General features: G+C 38.3%; 1 protein-coding gene across 6 annotated transcripts in view; it reads left to right on the top strand.

Annotated features, from left to right (window-relative positions):
- The window catches only part of oxr1a (oxidation resistance 1a), a 164,638-nt gene that overhangs the window by 122,304 nt on the left and 26,872 nt on the right, over positions 1 to 15,462 (top strand). For all 6 annotated transcript variants that reach the window (XR_010666809.1, XM_020633981.3, XM_065958193.1 and 3 more), the window contains 5 exons: positions 326 to 478; positions 5,983 to 6,167; positions 7,534 to 8,180; positions 13,131 to 13,287; positions 14,705 to 14,867. Coding sequence is in view for 5 of the 6 variants with exons in the window: in XM_020633981.3 (XP_020489637.1) it covers positions 326 to 478; positions 5,983 to 6,167; positions 7,534 to 8,180; positions 13,131 to 13,287; positions 14,705 to 14,867 (1,305 nt within the window). In the remaining variant the exon portion in view is untranslated. The remainder of the gene's footprint in view (positions 1 to 325; positions 479 to 5,982; positions 6,168 to 7,533; positions 8,181 to 13,130; positions 13,288 to 14,704; positions 14,868 to 15,462) is intronic.

Raw genomic sequence — 15,462 nt, 5'->3', positions numbered from 1 at the left:
TTGTTGTCATTATTGCTTTTAGCTCTCAAGGGTCACCTTTAATGGGTCTATGCGTTTGAATTTCCCTCGGGATCAATAAAGTATCTATCTATCTATCTATCTATCTATCTATGCAGAACAGAACCTGAATGATTTCTCAACAAATCCAGTGTGTGCGAAAATCACAGTTCACAGTTATGTTCTTATTTAAGAGCCCGCTACATCTTACATTCTTTTTTCTTTTGATTAATTTATTATCTAAATTGTTTGTTATTATCAAGTATCATAAAAGTGAAACACTGAAAAACTTTGTATATTTCCGCACCCCCACCCATTATACCTCCAGGACTCAGATGCCCATTACAGACCAGAAGGTTTTAACCCTCCAGTGTTCTCCAGTCTGCGCCAGTCCAGGGTGGTCTCATCCACCTCGGAGGAAGAAGAGGCCCTTACAGAGAAGTTCCTCAAAATAAACTGCAAATACATCACTAAGGACAAGGTAAGATACAGCATAAAATATCAACCAATTAATTAGAAAGGCAATTGTGTAAGATCACTTTTTTTTCCCACTGAGTCATGTAACCTACAGATTACTGAAATGGCTGTATAACCAAAAAACATACCAATTGATATTGATGGAACCAAACAAAATATATGAACATACAGTGGAGCTGCCAGATTACACTTCAAATGTCACAATTTTTGGCCATGTTAAATTAAGACAGATTTAAAGAAAAAAGCATTTATACGTGCCTCTGTTGGATTTCAATAATTTACACCAACATTCCATAAGAAAATCAATAAGAATAATTAAGAATAAATAAGCAAAAAACAACCTTAAAATATCCATTCAGGTAGTTCAGTGACTAGAACCCCAGTTTCAGTCAGGAATACTCTCGTCATAGATTTGGTGGTATTGCTGGTCAGCTGATGGTCGCTTGCGGGCAGGACTACCATATTCCGCCTGAACTAACGCAAGGATCCATTGTTGCACTATAGTGTCAATGATGAATATTGGGAAAACATAATTGGCCCTATTTTGATGGCGTAAAGCACGCTGTCTAAAGCGATCTGGACTGGGCGCGATCTGGACTGGGCACAATCTGGGCGCAAAGCTAGATACAGAGTACAAAGAAGTTTGATTAAGGCACTTAATACATAGGGTAGTGGTTTGGGCGGAAAATACATTTAATGCATCAAGAGTGTCAGCACCGCATGCTGGCACGTTGGTATTTAAGTGGCTGGTTTGGACCAAAGTCCAGTCAGACCGTTTATCTTCTCTCCCTTCACTGTGCCCCTGAACACACAGAACACACTGTCCAAAATATCTTTATGGAGAATTGAAGTAATATTTTCCTGATGCATTCCCACAACATCAGTAATGATCAAAAAGACTATATTCTAAAATAATTATGAAAACACTATAACAGGATCTACGTTAAGTAGTAATAAAGGAAGGCTCTAAACTTTTAATTATTTTGTATGTTGGAATCCCCAGCTGTATTCTTTAATGTGTTTGCAAAGACAATATGTATTAATATATGTGGGCTATATTGTTGGTGGTACTTATAGTTATTAAGATTAATTTAAAATCCAGCCACAGCTGGGCATACGTTAGGACCTTTAATCTTCTACAGTTTCAGTTTTTCCTTCTGTGCCACTCGTTAGTATTCATCAGTTTTAACTAATCCCATTCATAGACATGCATATGCTGACGATGAAGCAGCTGGAACAACTTGGGGTTAAGTCTTGCCCAAGGACAGCTGGGGATCGAACCCCTGATGTTCTGGTTTAGAGATATTTTGTATCTGCAATCTCATCGTTCATGACCCAAATTGAGGTTTGGAACATAGATTTACTGGAAATCGAAGACTTTGCCTCCTGGCTCAGCTCCCTCTTCACCACGACAGTCCGGCACAATGGCTGTAATACTGCTGACACAATCTGTTGAGATTGAGTAAAATTTTATTCATTTTATTCATTCAAGAATTTATTGATGAGGACGGATTAAGATTTACTTTATTGATCCCGCAAGGGGAAATTCTGTTTTTACACTCTGTAGTCATACAACACACACATGCACAAACAGGATCCTATGGACATGCACTAATGGAGAGATGTCAGAGTGACGGACCTCTCCAGCTACCAGACCAACTTCCATATTTGGTGAGCTACTGCCGCCCCCAAATCAACATATCAGCATTACCCATCAATGTAAATATGCTGGTATTAGCGCAAAAGTTTAATTTCATCCGTAGTCTTAAGGCTGGTCCTTACAAAAACATGTAACACATTTTACAAAACCCCTCACAGGATAGTCCACAAGACAGCACACAAAAGCAAACAGTTTTACCAAAAAGAATGAGATGAAATCAACAGAAAGCGGCCAGACAGAAAAAAAGCAGTTCATGGAGACTTAGATAGATGAAATGTCAATGATAATGGAAGAAAATAGTTTTATTAGCAATGACAACTATAATGTAAGTATACGGTGTACAGTATATAATATTATAGGAATGACAGTAAATGATAATTGTAGTCTTGGGCGGCAAGAAGTTCCAAAGCAGCTGTGGGTCTACAACGATGATCCAAAGGATCTTGTAGGGCAATGGAGTATTAGGGCCACGTTAAAGAAAAATAAAGTCTAAATTTACGAGTTCAAAGTTGTAAATTTACGAGTAAATGATGAAAGTAGAACCCTTACAGCCTTTAAAGATTAAAAGAATAAACTTGTTATTTTAGTCTATATCAGAAGAGCAGCAGCAGCCTGTTCTTAAATAACAAACGTGGAGCATCTTGTTATACTTCAGTAAAGGTTTCACAAGTTCAAGTTTTTGCTTCAACTTGCAAGGACTTGTATAACTGTAAATGGATGTACACAAACTGGCTCTGCACATAACCTAGACAACAAGGCAGAGAAGAACAGATAGCAGACAAAAATATCCCACAGTTGTGTTGGGACTTTACTTATGCAGATATAAAACTACACGTGCTTTTGGCACATCATCATCTTCACATTGTCATAAAAATATCAGCATCCTGAAAAGATACTGTAAGAATCTGTGGCTTTTCTGAAGAAAGAACCACACTGACTGGGAGGAAGTTGTGTCTGAAGAGGAAAAGGCTTTAAGGGTTCTCCTTTCATCATTTTCGCCAGGCTGATCTCTTAAATTTACGACTTTAAACTTGTAAATTTACGAGATTAATCTTTTTTTTTTTTTTTTACGTGGCCCTAATCCTCGTAAACCAGCCATGAATACGTAATAAAGAGAGGAGGAGACATGAGCTTGGAGTCAAGTCACTGGTAGTCTTCAGTGCCTGGTAGTCAAAATCCACAGATGCCCAAGCGGCCGATGCATGTAAGCCTAATCTAGCCTTAACTACAGTATGAGTACCGCACTATAAAGCGCACCGGATTATAAGGCGCACCTTCAATGAATGGCCTATTTTAGAACTGTTTTCATATATAGGGCGCACCGGATTATAAGGCGCATAGAATAGAAGATACTGCAGTCAAACGTTTGACTGGGGTTGCGTTATGCATCCACTAGATAAAGCTGTGCTAAAGGGAATGTCAACAAAACAGTCAGATAAAGTCAAACTTTATTAAGCGTTCTGACAACTCCGTTCACTCCCATGGTAACGATGTTCAAACGTTAATGTGCATATTAACAATATCTCCCAGCCTTGTTCACTCTTCTCCCAAACGTGGAGGGGAACTTTTCCCTGATTCAGTAAACACGTAGTAAAAGAAACAGTCTGATACCACTAAATCAAACGTTAGTGCATTCACAATATAGTAACTCTCGAAATTGTTCAATTTACGTATAAAACTGCATTCACAATAACTCAACATTGTTCAAACATTAATGTGCATATTCACAATATCTCCCAGCCTTGTTCAGTTGTAAACACGTAAAAGAAACACAGTCTGATACCGCTAATTCAAACGTTAGTGCATAACTCAACATTGTTCAGTTCCGTATAACACGTAAAGCTCACTTTTTCAGTTCATTCCCCGTCCACGAATCCCTCGAATTCTTCTTCTTCAGTGTCCGAATTGAACAGTTGGGCGAGTACGGCATCCAACATGCCCGGCTCCCTCTCGTCATTATCCGAGTCAGTGTCGCTGAGCGCCGTGTACAACCAGTATGGATCAACCAATTAACCAATTGATCCATATATAAGGCGCTCCGGATTATAAGGCGCACTGTCGTTTTTTGAGAAAATTAAAGGCTTTTAAGTGCGCCTTATAGTGCGGAAAATACGGTATTCCTCCAGGACCCTGATTGCTGGATTATTGTTTAGTGGTCTAATAACTATTCAAATTCTTTCTAGATTGTATAGGGAGCCAGTGCAGAAAAGCTATTATGTGAGAAATATGAGTTAGTCTCCCTGTTATTGTTAGTATAATTGCAACAACATTTTGGACTACCTTAGTAGTATTTAAAGACCTAGTTAAATATGATTTTATGAGTGTTTAACTGGTTATTAAACAGACTGATATTTATACTGATGTCTGTATGGGACCTAAAACAGCAGTCTGGTTCATCGGTGACAAACATTTTTCTATATAGTTATATTAAATCTGTTATATCTGCAAGATTACTTGTCAGCTAATACTACTTACTCATGTACAAAGCAGAGTCAGAGAAAAGAAAAGAAAAGAGGTACCACTTTGTCCAAAAGGGTCACCATCATTGACATGTCAAGTTCCTTACAACTGTCCTTATGGTTAAGGCTCAGTGGCACAGTCAGTGTTTGAAAATGTATGAATGAGGATAATTTAATACTAATGCACTTTACACGGCATCATCTGCCATCGCTGTATTAATTTGGTGTGAATGAGTGATAGTTACATACAGTGTGAAAGTGATTTGAGTGGCTAAAAAGAATGCTTGAATAGCACTGTCCAAGTCTATTTACGTGATCTTTGGTGTGAACAGCTAGGCTTACAGCTGTGTACTTCTGATTAGATATCCCAGGCCTTATTGATCATTCCGGTTCTGAACTGCTTTTCACACACTGAAAATGTCCTCTCCTTTAGTCTTGTTTTTCTCTGTTTATGACTTTTCTAATTAAAGCTGAGGTTCTGATCTTAATCAATGTTGTTTGGTTCTAAAAAAAGGTTTGCAGTTTGTCAGAATAACAGTAACGACAAAGTAAAACAAATAAAAGAAAAAAAGTGAAGAAAACACAGTAAATGCACTGTGGCACCAACAACTACACACACTAGCACACATATGCACGCATGCACAGATACACACACATATATACAAAAGCAAACATAAATCCATGATACTGCATAGGTGTTTATTCACTCAAAGATAGCAAACAAGCGGAAACCTCCGATGTTGAAAAAGGAAGCCAATGCATAAGTGCAAAATCCTGTAGTTCGTCGAGAGTCCGCTTGAGGCAGGTGCCAAACGCCCCGGAAGTCACATACACACCGCTTTCAAAAGTGCTTGTTTTTACCAAAAAAACAAAATATTTGTTATCCTCATGGGCAACATGAGGGGGCGTGACATTTTTTATAATGCATCTGTTGATTTTATGAACGATACGTGTTATCCATAGTTAGGAGCGTAGCTGACAGGTGGGAGCGATGTAACGGTTTGTGAGGAGGCTTAAAACCTGCCTTCACTCCAGCTCTCAGACTGTCCTTAGGTTGACTGAAAGTTAGGCTGAGACAGCATTTCCAACATGGTGGTTGCTGCCGATGAGCCTTTGGAGCCCCCTGCCGTAACAGATGGGTGACTTTACTCAGGCTTTGTTCATTATTATTTACCAAAAAAACTAATTAAAACACTGAAATGTTTGACACTGACAGTCAATGGCGCATTTGTGGGCAATTATTCATTTTGCCTCCAATTCCTCTATGGCAGCAGTGTTTTTGATTGTCTTTTGTCGGTAGATAAACAAAGCTGTTAAGCTTATTCTCTTATGATTTACATGTTCAAATTGATTCTCTTCACTGTCCCTCTCCTCCATTTGTTTACTCAGGGTGCAGTAAGTGGAGTGTTGCTGGTGACACCAAACAACATCATGTTTGACCCTCACCGGATGGACCCACTGGTTCAGGCCCATGGGTGCGAGGAGTATGGTATTATGTGTCCTCTGGAGGAAGTACAGTCTGCAGCCATCTACAAGGAGATCACTGAGCCCAAGATCAGAGAGGCTTTGCCTGAGTAGGAGAAACATTTACTGTGTATCCTTGTTGTTATAAGATCTGTTTTTAAAGCATATCTGGCTTCAAACATTCCAATTTTTCTAATCATATTACACAGTTTGACTCTGAAAATCACTGTAATGCAGAATTAGCTCTATAACCAATCTTTATCACTACTGAACCATTGATTATATTACATCAACCAAATGACTTTCATTCCCCCACCACCAACACCATCACACTCATGGGCGCACACACACACACTCAAACAAGTAAAATGTTAACAACGCCAAGGTTAATAAAGTTTCTGTCCAAAATTCTTAATGTTCAACTTTTATACAGTTGAAAGCAGTCACGTCTTAAAGTTCACTATCCTTCCACAGATTTTCAAGGATTTTTGTTTGTTTGTTTATTGTATTTGTTTTCGTTTAATTTGGATATTTCATGTTGTTGAAGAAATATGTATGAAAGGACAAATAAGTTGCAGCGTAAGGATGTAGAGTCAAAGTTTTCTGTTTCTTTAGGTTTTAGTGTAGACAGAGTGGGACGTATTGAGTTGGTTGACTTTTGCCCATGGAACAGTAACTGGTGCTGGTAAAAGACTGATAATATGCCAGGCTTTAGTTTTCTCAGTTGTCCTCCTTTTCAGTTCATAGATAAGAAGTCAAATAGTGTTTTAAATGCCCCACATTTGAAGTTGCATCCAATATATTTACTACTATTTAAAATAAAAGTTGTGTAGAATTATCATCTTTTTTATTTTTTATCTGTTTAGCCATTTGCCGCACAAAGCAAAATACACCAGGAACAGTAGTAGCGATATTGTTTGGCTGTATAACTTATGTCATATGGCTCTGTTACTATACCTTCACAACCGGTTTGACAATGGAACAACTTCCCCCACCATTTTTGGCACTGTATCTTTTATACAGAATGCCAAAGTGGAAGATGGCTTATCAGTTCTGTCTATAAGGGGCTTTAGTCTGTAGTTGGTTAAGCTTCAAAAACAGTTAACATTTTACAAGTTTATATTTCCCATGAAACAACAAAACACTGTCTGTCATGATACCCTGACTGAGATATTGCATTTCTTTAAACTGCTTTTGAAACACAAGCTCATCTGTAAAATAATTAAGGTCTTAAACCCAAGCTACGTTCAGGGACATTTTTTTTTTAACTTGAGAGAGCTTCTCCCTGAGTTAGCATATTTTTCAGACTAAGAAAAGCTAACCTTGAAAACTTACTTCTGTAAAAACATTAAAAGGCCTTCATGTTCCTATGAAATACACATTCAGAATGCTTAAGTGCTATGCATGCTACTTGCTATACTCCTTTATTACTACTATAGTTGCATGTGCCTTATTACTTCTTTGTTATGTTACCAGTGATCTGGAGCCTCTTCCTGCTGAAAGACATCCCTCCCAGCAGAGGGACTCAGATCTGCACCTTAGGGAGCCAGGTGCACATGACAGTGGTAGTGCCGTCCCTCGCAGCACAGAGGGTTCCATTTCAGAAGATGTTTTCACTGAGCCAGAGCTGTCCCCCATCCGGGAGGAGGAGCAAGCATCTAATGAGGACCTACACCTTGATAAGGCTTCTGCTGCTTCCACAGTGTCTGTGAAAACTGTCACCCAGATGGAGATCATCAGTGATACATCCCAGGCCCCAGGCAGCACACACAGTTCAACCAGCCAGTTGGAGGAGCTTGCAACGGCAAAAAGAGCAGATAATCCACCAGACACTGAAACAAAACACAATAGCCAGTCCCCCATGGGATCCAAGCAACACAGCGTAGAGCCACCAAGCACACTAACTACCACAAGTAGCAGCATTAGCCCAGCCCAGGGTACTAGCAGCGCCTCACGCAATGGTTCCAGAAGCTTAGCCAACCCCACCACAGATGCCACCTCTGTTTTAGCCAGTCCACAGGAAGATGCCAGTGATGGGACAGACATCTCGAAAACAGACTCTATGCAAAAAGGCAAGGAGGAAGAGCAGTCGGAAAAGGAAGGCATGCTGAACTCGGCAGACGGTACAAAAGCTTACTAAAGTTAATTTGTTGCTGTTAAAAAACACATTACATTTCACGTGATGCATCTGTCACCACAATGTCTCTAAGAAGCCACCCCACATCATTAATAGTAGTTGTAAATAGAACTTCTAAAGGCAATCCAACCCAGTTCCTCTCCTCTCTTGAAGCTCCAAAATCCTTTCGCTCATGTAGTTTTCTGATAACCTCTCCTTTTCCACTTTTCCCAGGTGTAGGTCATAGCAATATAAAGCTGAAGGGAAATGGCAGTCTGTTTTTTTCCCATCAGTTAAACTAGCAGGGCTTTAAATGGCTTTTCGCTGTCTCTGTAGGTCTCGGCCAGTCCTGAAAAAGCCTAGCAAACACTTGGACATCAGAAACACTTTCAGATGCTCATTACTCATGAAACTTCCTGAAATTTTAGAAAAAAATTCATGAGTGAACACAAACAGCCAAATTTTTCAATGATTTTAAAGTTTTCCTGCCACCCCATTTGTAAGTTTTCCATATGAAGTCAGGGTATATGAGAGAGAAATAGAAAATATACAGAGATAGAGCGAGAAAGAGAGTGAGAGTGCTGCTCCATGATGGGTGTTAGAAGTTGAAAGTCCAGAGTTGTGGGGGGCAGAATGGAAAGGTGCTTTGGGGGTGAGGCCTGTGTTGTAGATGTCCAGGAGGGAGGGGAGTGAGACACCAATGATCTTTCAGGCCTATGCGTTGCAGGGTGTTGTGGTTGTGGGCGGTGCAATTCCCTTACCACACTGTGATGCAGCTGGTGAGGGCGCTCTAGATGGTACCTCTGAGGAAGGGGGATGATGGGAGGGGGGGCTCTTGCCTTCTTCAGTTTGTGGAGGAAATAGGGAAGCTGCTGCCCTTTCAGTGTTGCTTGTCCAGAAGAGGTTCTAAATGATGTGCACACCAAGAAATATAATGCTGCTCACTCTATCCACAGGAAAGGAAAAAGTCGAGCTCAAATCGACCTGAATCAAACTTGTTTTAATTATTTTTTTAAACTCTCTTTAGGAAAAACAAAACTTTAGGTTCATGTTTGAGCTTCTCCTGGTTGAGTCTGTGGAGCTTCCATTTGTCTCTTTTATTCTTTTTACGGTGAGTGGGGGATGCTGTGCGTGGCCTCTCTGGAAGTTGATAATAATGTCCTTGGTCTTGCCGAAATATTTCTATTATACAAATGAAAGAGTTGTTTGTGATCCTTTTGATTTAACAATATTTTTTTATAATCTGTTTCAAGTGTTTAGTGCCCATTTAGTGTCTGTTTTAAGGTCTGTCTATGCTCAATTATTAAACAATGGAGGTTTCGGTGCATCTGATCTACTGCAACGTCTATTCATGAGTAATGTCAGTAAAAAGACTTCCATGAAGACTGATCTCATATATCCTCACTTTTTAATTTTTGCCAACACTCTTGTCCATCCTCTCTTTTTTGAGCAGCAGCAAGAGCTTTGGATTGATCGAGATGGCAGGCCTGGAACTACCTCCGGTTCAACCAAGCGAGGAAAAATCATTTAAGAGATATGAGATGCAGGGACAGTCCCGTGTTGTTGTTTGTTGCTGCATGTGTGAACAAGCAACTCAGGAAGATTTCAGGGGGATTCTTTCTGAAATTTTCTAGAAATTTTCGAGGAGTGCATAGTGAAAATGGCTCTACATAACCAAGGGGAACAACAGCCATGATAAAACTAACACAAAAAGGCCATCTGGAACAGCATTCAAAGAGGTGTTATTATAGCTTGCATCCATTTCTGGTTTTAGTTTTATTTTGACTTGGACTAATTCTTAATTCCCTATGTCCCAAAATTTTAATTTCTAGTTAATTGTCAAGTTCGAAATAAAAATGTCATACCACAGTGTAATTTGCCAAATAAAGGTAGGTATTTCAGGTCATCCCAAACATTTAGTTTGGCCCACTTTGACTCTCAAGATGTAAAATTGCACCTTTCAGAAAAGTACTATGTATAATCAACATCAAACAGGGAAAAAGTAAAAGGTTGTCAAGCCTTTCAATAATCTGGTTAAATCTGTAACTAAGATTCATGTGTTTTTCCAGCAAAACTTTGATGCCTTCCAACCCAAATAACACTGTTTTATGCTGAATCATGCATTAGGATTCATAGTAGGGGTGGGAATCACCAGAGGCCCCACGATACGATATTATTGCAATTTTAAACATTTTGCGATATGCTGAGAATAACAATACAATATATTGCAATTTAACTTTTTTAACTGCATATTTTGTCAACAAAATTAATCTAAATCAAGAACTTTTTTGTCAAATACGAAAACATTCTCAGTCTATTCATCTCAATTCAGTCTTTTTATTACCACACAATGTGAGACCAGCCCACAGACTGACCAACACTGTGATCAAAGTGAAACCCTGTAAAATGCTGCTTGCACCTCACAATCTGAACTGTTGGTATTTCAGTCTAATCCAACTTGAACATTTTTTTTTTGTCATGGCCGCCATGACATGATATTTTTAATGTAATATTTTAGATATGCTTTTTAAATTTTAACTAGTGAAGGGGTTGCACAATTCATTTTGAACAAGTTGCATTGTCAAGATTTCAAGTTAAAGTTCAATTAGACTGAAATACAAATAAAAAGACTGAAGTGAGATGAACAAACTGAGAATTTTTTCTTATTTGACAAAACAGTTGTTCATTTAGTTTAGTGTAGTGGACATAATATGCAGTTAAAAAGCTTAATCACAATATATTGTATCGCAATTCTCAGCATATCAGTAAATGTTAAAAATCGCAATAGAATCGTATCGTGATAATATTGTATCGTGGGGACTCCCACCCCTATTAGCTTATGTGATCCAGTATGAAATCATGCTATTTTGTATTTCAATTGGTTATTTGTTGCCAGTATTGGGCAGGCTATTTTTTTTGCTAAATTAAAACAAGCTTGACTAAACTGAAGCTACCGCCCAGAGAAATTAGCTACAGCAAAAGTAACTACTACACCAAAGCTTTTTTATTTAACATCAAATCAGTACTTTTATTAAGATCACTCATTACTTAAATTATAATCTATGGCATATCTTAATACGTTTCAAACAAATAACTGGCCAGCTATGGACACCTTAAATTCTTTATGATAATGTACTTCGATTATCTGGTTTAATTGACCCAGATAAATGTGGATTAACATACTAATAATTTGAAATTCTGAAATGTTTCTCCGACAGCTAAAACATTGTTTTGTGTCTAAATAATACTCAAAACTTTTTCCTTATGCCTTTCTCCATCACAACTAGACAGAAGTAATATGGGCTTTCTTAAAATATTATCAGTAGACAAAAAGTATGCACAATTGCCAAGAAACACGAGGGTGGGTCAATTTACCCACTGGCTCAACTTGTCCAAGTGTCCCATAATCTATGTTTCACCTCTTCTATAGTTTCCTTACCTCTTTTCCTCCTACAGTATATGTTCTGTAGTTATCAGGTCACAGGTGGTTAGCTGGTGTAGACTATTCAGTAAATGGTTTACTGATTGGTTTTCTTAGCTAATTCGGGGAATCACCTGCATGTATGTCCCCGTTGGGTGAATTCATGCTTGTGTATCTGCACATTCAGCAGGGACATGCTAGGCATCATGTAAGGAATTATTCAGTGATGTCACTATTGAACTAAAGTAGATCATCCACTACGAATAAACTACTGAAAAATATAGTTGAACTACTTGCGCCACTATTTGTAGACCTCTAACTGCCCATCACTGTTCTTTACATTATTGATTTAATGTACAAGAATGCTGTTCCTGTTGATGCAGTCATCTTTTTTCCTTTGATGGACATTTTTGTGGCTTCCCAACAGAAACCTTTTTAATTCCAAATACTATTACCAGTTTTACATTACTACATTATTTTCTTCCAGGTTTTATTTTTCTGACAAAACAACTTGTTTGTTTCACTAATGTATAACCTGCTCTATTTGGACACATAATTGTGATCAGAAAAAAATCCATCCATTATTTATAATTCTTATCCTGTTAATGGTTGCTGGGGTCTGGAGCCAATCCCAGTTGTCATTAGGTGAGTGGAGGGGTACAACCTGGACAGGTCTCCAGTCAATCACATGCAGGGCCAACATATAGGCACCATTCACACATAAACTAGGTGAGTGATCTCATTCAGCTTCCTGGGGCCGCAACCATTGTAGCATTTGCAGAAGACTCACTGTCGATCACATGGTAAAATTACTGTAGTTATATAACCTTTTACCAGTCTACTGACAACTCACTCACTTCACATATACATTCATATACTGATGGCAGAGGCTGTTTTATAAAGTGCCCCTAAGTATTAACTTATCCCATTCATATGTATTTTTAGGCTGCTGGCTATGCCACTATGGGTCAATTTGGGGTTCAGTGTCTTGCTAAAGGTAGACATCAGGAGCTGGGATTAAACCACCAACCTAATGACAAATGACTCTACCACTACCACAGCTGCATTCAACTTCAGTTATCTCTCTTATCTGTCGTGTTTCAGCCACAAAATTATTGACAGTAAATAAAGAATAGAAAAATAGGTGACATACATAAAGTAGGTTCATAGATTTGACAAAATACATATATTTAGTTTTAAGATGATAGGCACTTGATACTATAGTACAAACTGTAAAGGCTGGATGAGAAGATTAATACTTTCATAGCTGTATGGTAACATAAAGTTACAGCCATCAGCTTGACTAATCAGGATATTGTATTAGTTGAGCCATATCAGGCTTTACTGTTATAGAGAGCCAAGTTAGTTTCCCTTGTGTCTAGTCTTAATCTGTGTACAAATATCATGGATGTATCAATTGCCTTAGCATTAAAAAAGTTAATATGAGCATAATCCAATATTTCATACTATTCCTTTAAACTATTCATTTTTTAAGAGACTTGAGGTAACATAACCATGTAATTATTTATCTTATAGGTATGGAGAGCCGGAAGCACCCCTCCCATAAGTTCCTATGTCTGAGGGTGGGAAAGCCCATGAAGAAGACGTTTGTTTCTAATGCAAGCGCCTCCATGCAGCAATATGCCCAACAGGGAAAGAAACACGACTACTGGTTTGCTGTGCCACATGAAAGGTCAGTACCTCTGCTGCACATTTTATTATTTCCTGAGCAGGAGACATTTGAATACAAGTAAAATGTATTGGTTGCCTAATAATTCAAAGCGAATCTCACAATTCATGATAGTCATTGATTAATCCATGTGAAGCATCAAGAGTTTATATGAAGGGGAGATGCAGGGATTTGACATTGTGTAAACCAAACCCAACCCAATAGACAACTGAGTCACTGGGGAATCTCAATTTCAATCCTTTTAATATTTGAAACAATTCAAATATTTAAACATTGTCAAGTTGGACTCCCACTCCGGCTTCTGCCCATCCCCTTGTAATGCCTCTGCTAGACAGCAAATTGGTTTCATTATTTATTCACTCTGTAGAGAAACAGATACACACTATGTCCCTGTGCCTGGTCAATCACACCCATGACCCATGCAAAAGCAGACCTGCTAAAGCAGACCTCTACATGGTCTTTCCACAAACATAATGTTTTTCCTAGTTTTGCATTTAAAAAAAGTCTTTCACCCTCAAAGATACTCTGACTGATCCAAACAGAAATTTGTAATGTTTCATGTATCTGGGCATCAAGAGTGTTCAGAGGGTCAAGTGGTAGCTCAGTTGGTCGAGTTGGTCGTCTGCTAACTGGAAGGTCTGGGGTTCAACACCAGCTCAGATGTGTCCTTGGGGAAGTGTCCCTGTCACTTGACCCCAATTTGCTCCCATTAGTTACTTCTGATGGTCACTATAGAAACCTCTGCCATCAGTGGGTTAATGGGTAGGTGTGACCTGTGTTCAAAAGCGCTTTGATTAAGTCAGAAGACTGGAAAAGCACTATACAAGCTCAAGTCCAAGTAAATCAAAGGTTGCATTTCCTTGTTTGTTTGTTTTTTCCAAGTAGCGGAGTCACCAGTAGTCATAATTACATTCACAATGGAAGGAAACAAATTACAAGAAAATATGTGTTCTAACCATAGACTGTAAATATTACACAGGTTATGTGATGTAGTTAGGAACACATAATCACTGTATCTGCAAAGCAACACCTCCAAACACTGTTAGTGTAATTGCACATCAATGACTACAAAAACATATCTGCAATTAGCACTTATATTTGAGGGTATTATTTTACATCTGTATTATATCTTGGCGTGTATATTCCTATATTTTAGTGTGAGTTTTTGCTTTTCTCTGATAACCTGCTGCAGTAACAACTCAATCAATCAATTTCTATCACCCTAAAAACCGCCTTCCCTCATACGTCACTTTCAGTTTAAGAAGTATAGCCTGTTGATGCTTTGTGTATGATTTGACCTATGCTGTGATATTTTTGGGGTACTGAATGGCACATCTCAGATAATGATTTAAAAAAATAACTAAATCATTTAGGAACATAATCTATGCTTGCATTGTTTTTCCTGTGCTTTCCCCTCTAGGTCAGATCACCTTTACCTGTTCTTTATGCAGTGGAGCCCAGACATGTATGGTGAGGGTGTCAGGGGCATGGGACAAGACCCTGGATTTATGGTTGTCAAGAAGAATGAGGAATCAGAAACATGTGATGAGCCCATCACTGACCTCAATAATAAGGAATGGGAGGTAAGGTCTACACAGATAAATTAATCCGTAACCTTGCTTAGAGTGCACTTGTTCAGTTTTCTGAATCCTCGTGGAAATGGATTAATAATAGTTGTAGTAAACTATGTTTAATCCATACCCTGTGAAACAAGTTTCTGCCATTATGCATTAAATTACATGTTTAATATTGTGTTGATTTGCTTTCATTATGCAATGCATAGTGAATTTATATTATTCTGATCTTGGTTTTTAAACCATCTGATCTGTGAAGTCTTCAAGTATTAGTTATGTATTGTGCTGGTGTGTTTTGCATTTTTATGTACTGCTACATATTTCTTGATTTGATGGTAAAAAAAAAGAAATTTTGAACTTCCTGTCACATGTAACTTGTGTGAACACTGGCTTTGCTTGGATATGCACTTCATTGAGCTTCCAACCAAAGTATTTTGCATGTTTGTGTAAATGTTTAGTCTACTCAGTCATTGCCTTTAGCTTCATTACATGTTGTGTGGCTGTTACTAGTGTTGGTCAGTATTTTGTAATTTTTTTTGCAGAATGGCAAAAGGCTCACACCATAATGAGTTTCTCATTCTCAACATATGCACAGAATGTAAGA

The sequence above is a fragment of the Labrus bergylta genome, chromosome 8 (genome assembly GCF_963930695.1).
Source record: "Labrus bergylta chromosome 8, fLabBer1.1, whole genome shotgun sequence".
NCBI lineage: Eukaryota > Metazoa > Chordata > Actinopteri > Labriformes > Labridae > Labrus > Labrus bergylta.
Note: the sequence above shows the minus strand (reverse complement) of the source record. Positions and strands in the feature narration are given on the sequence as shown.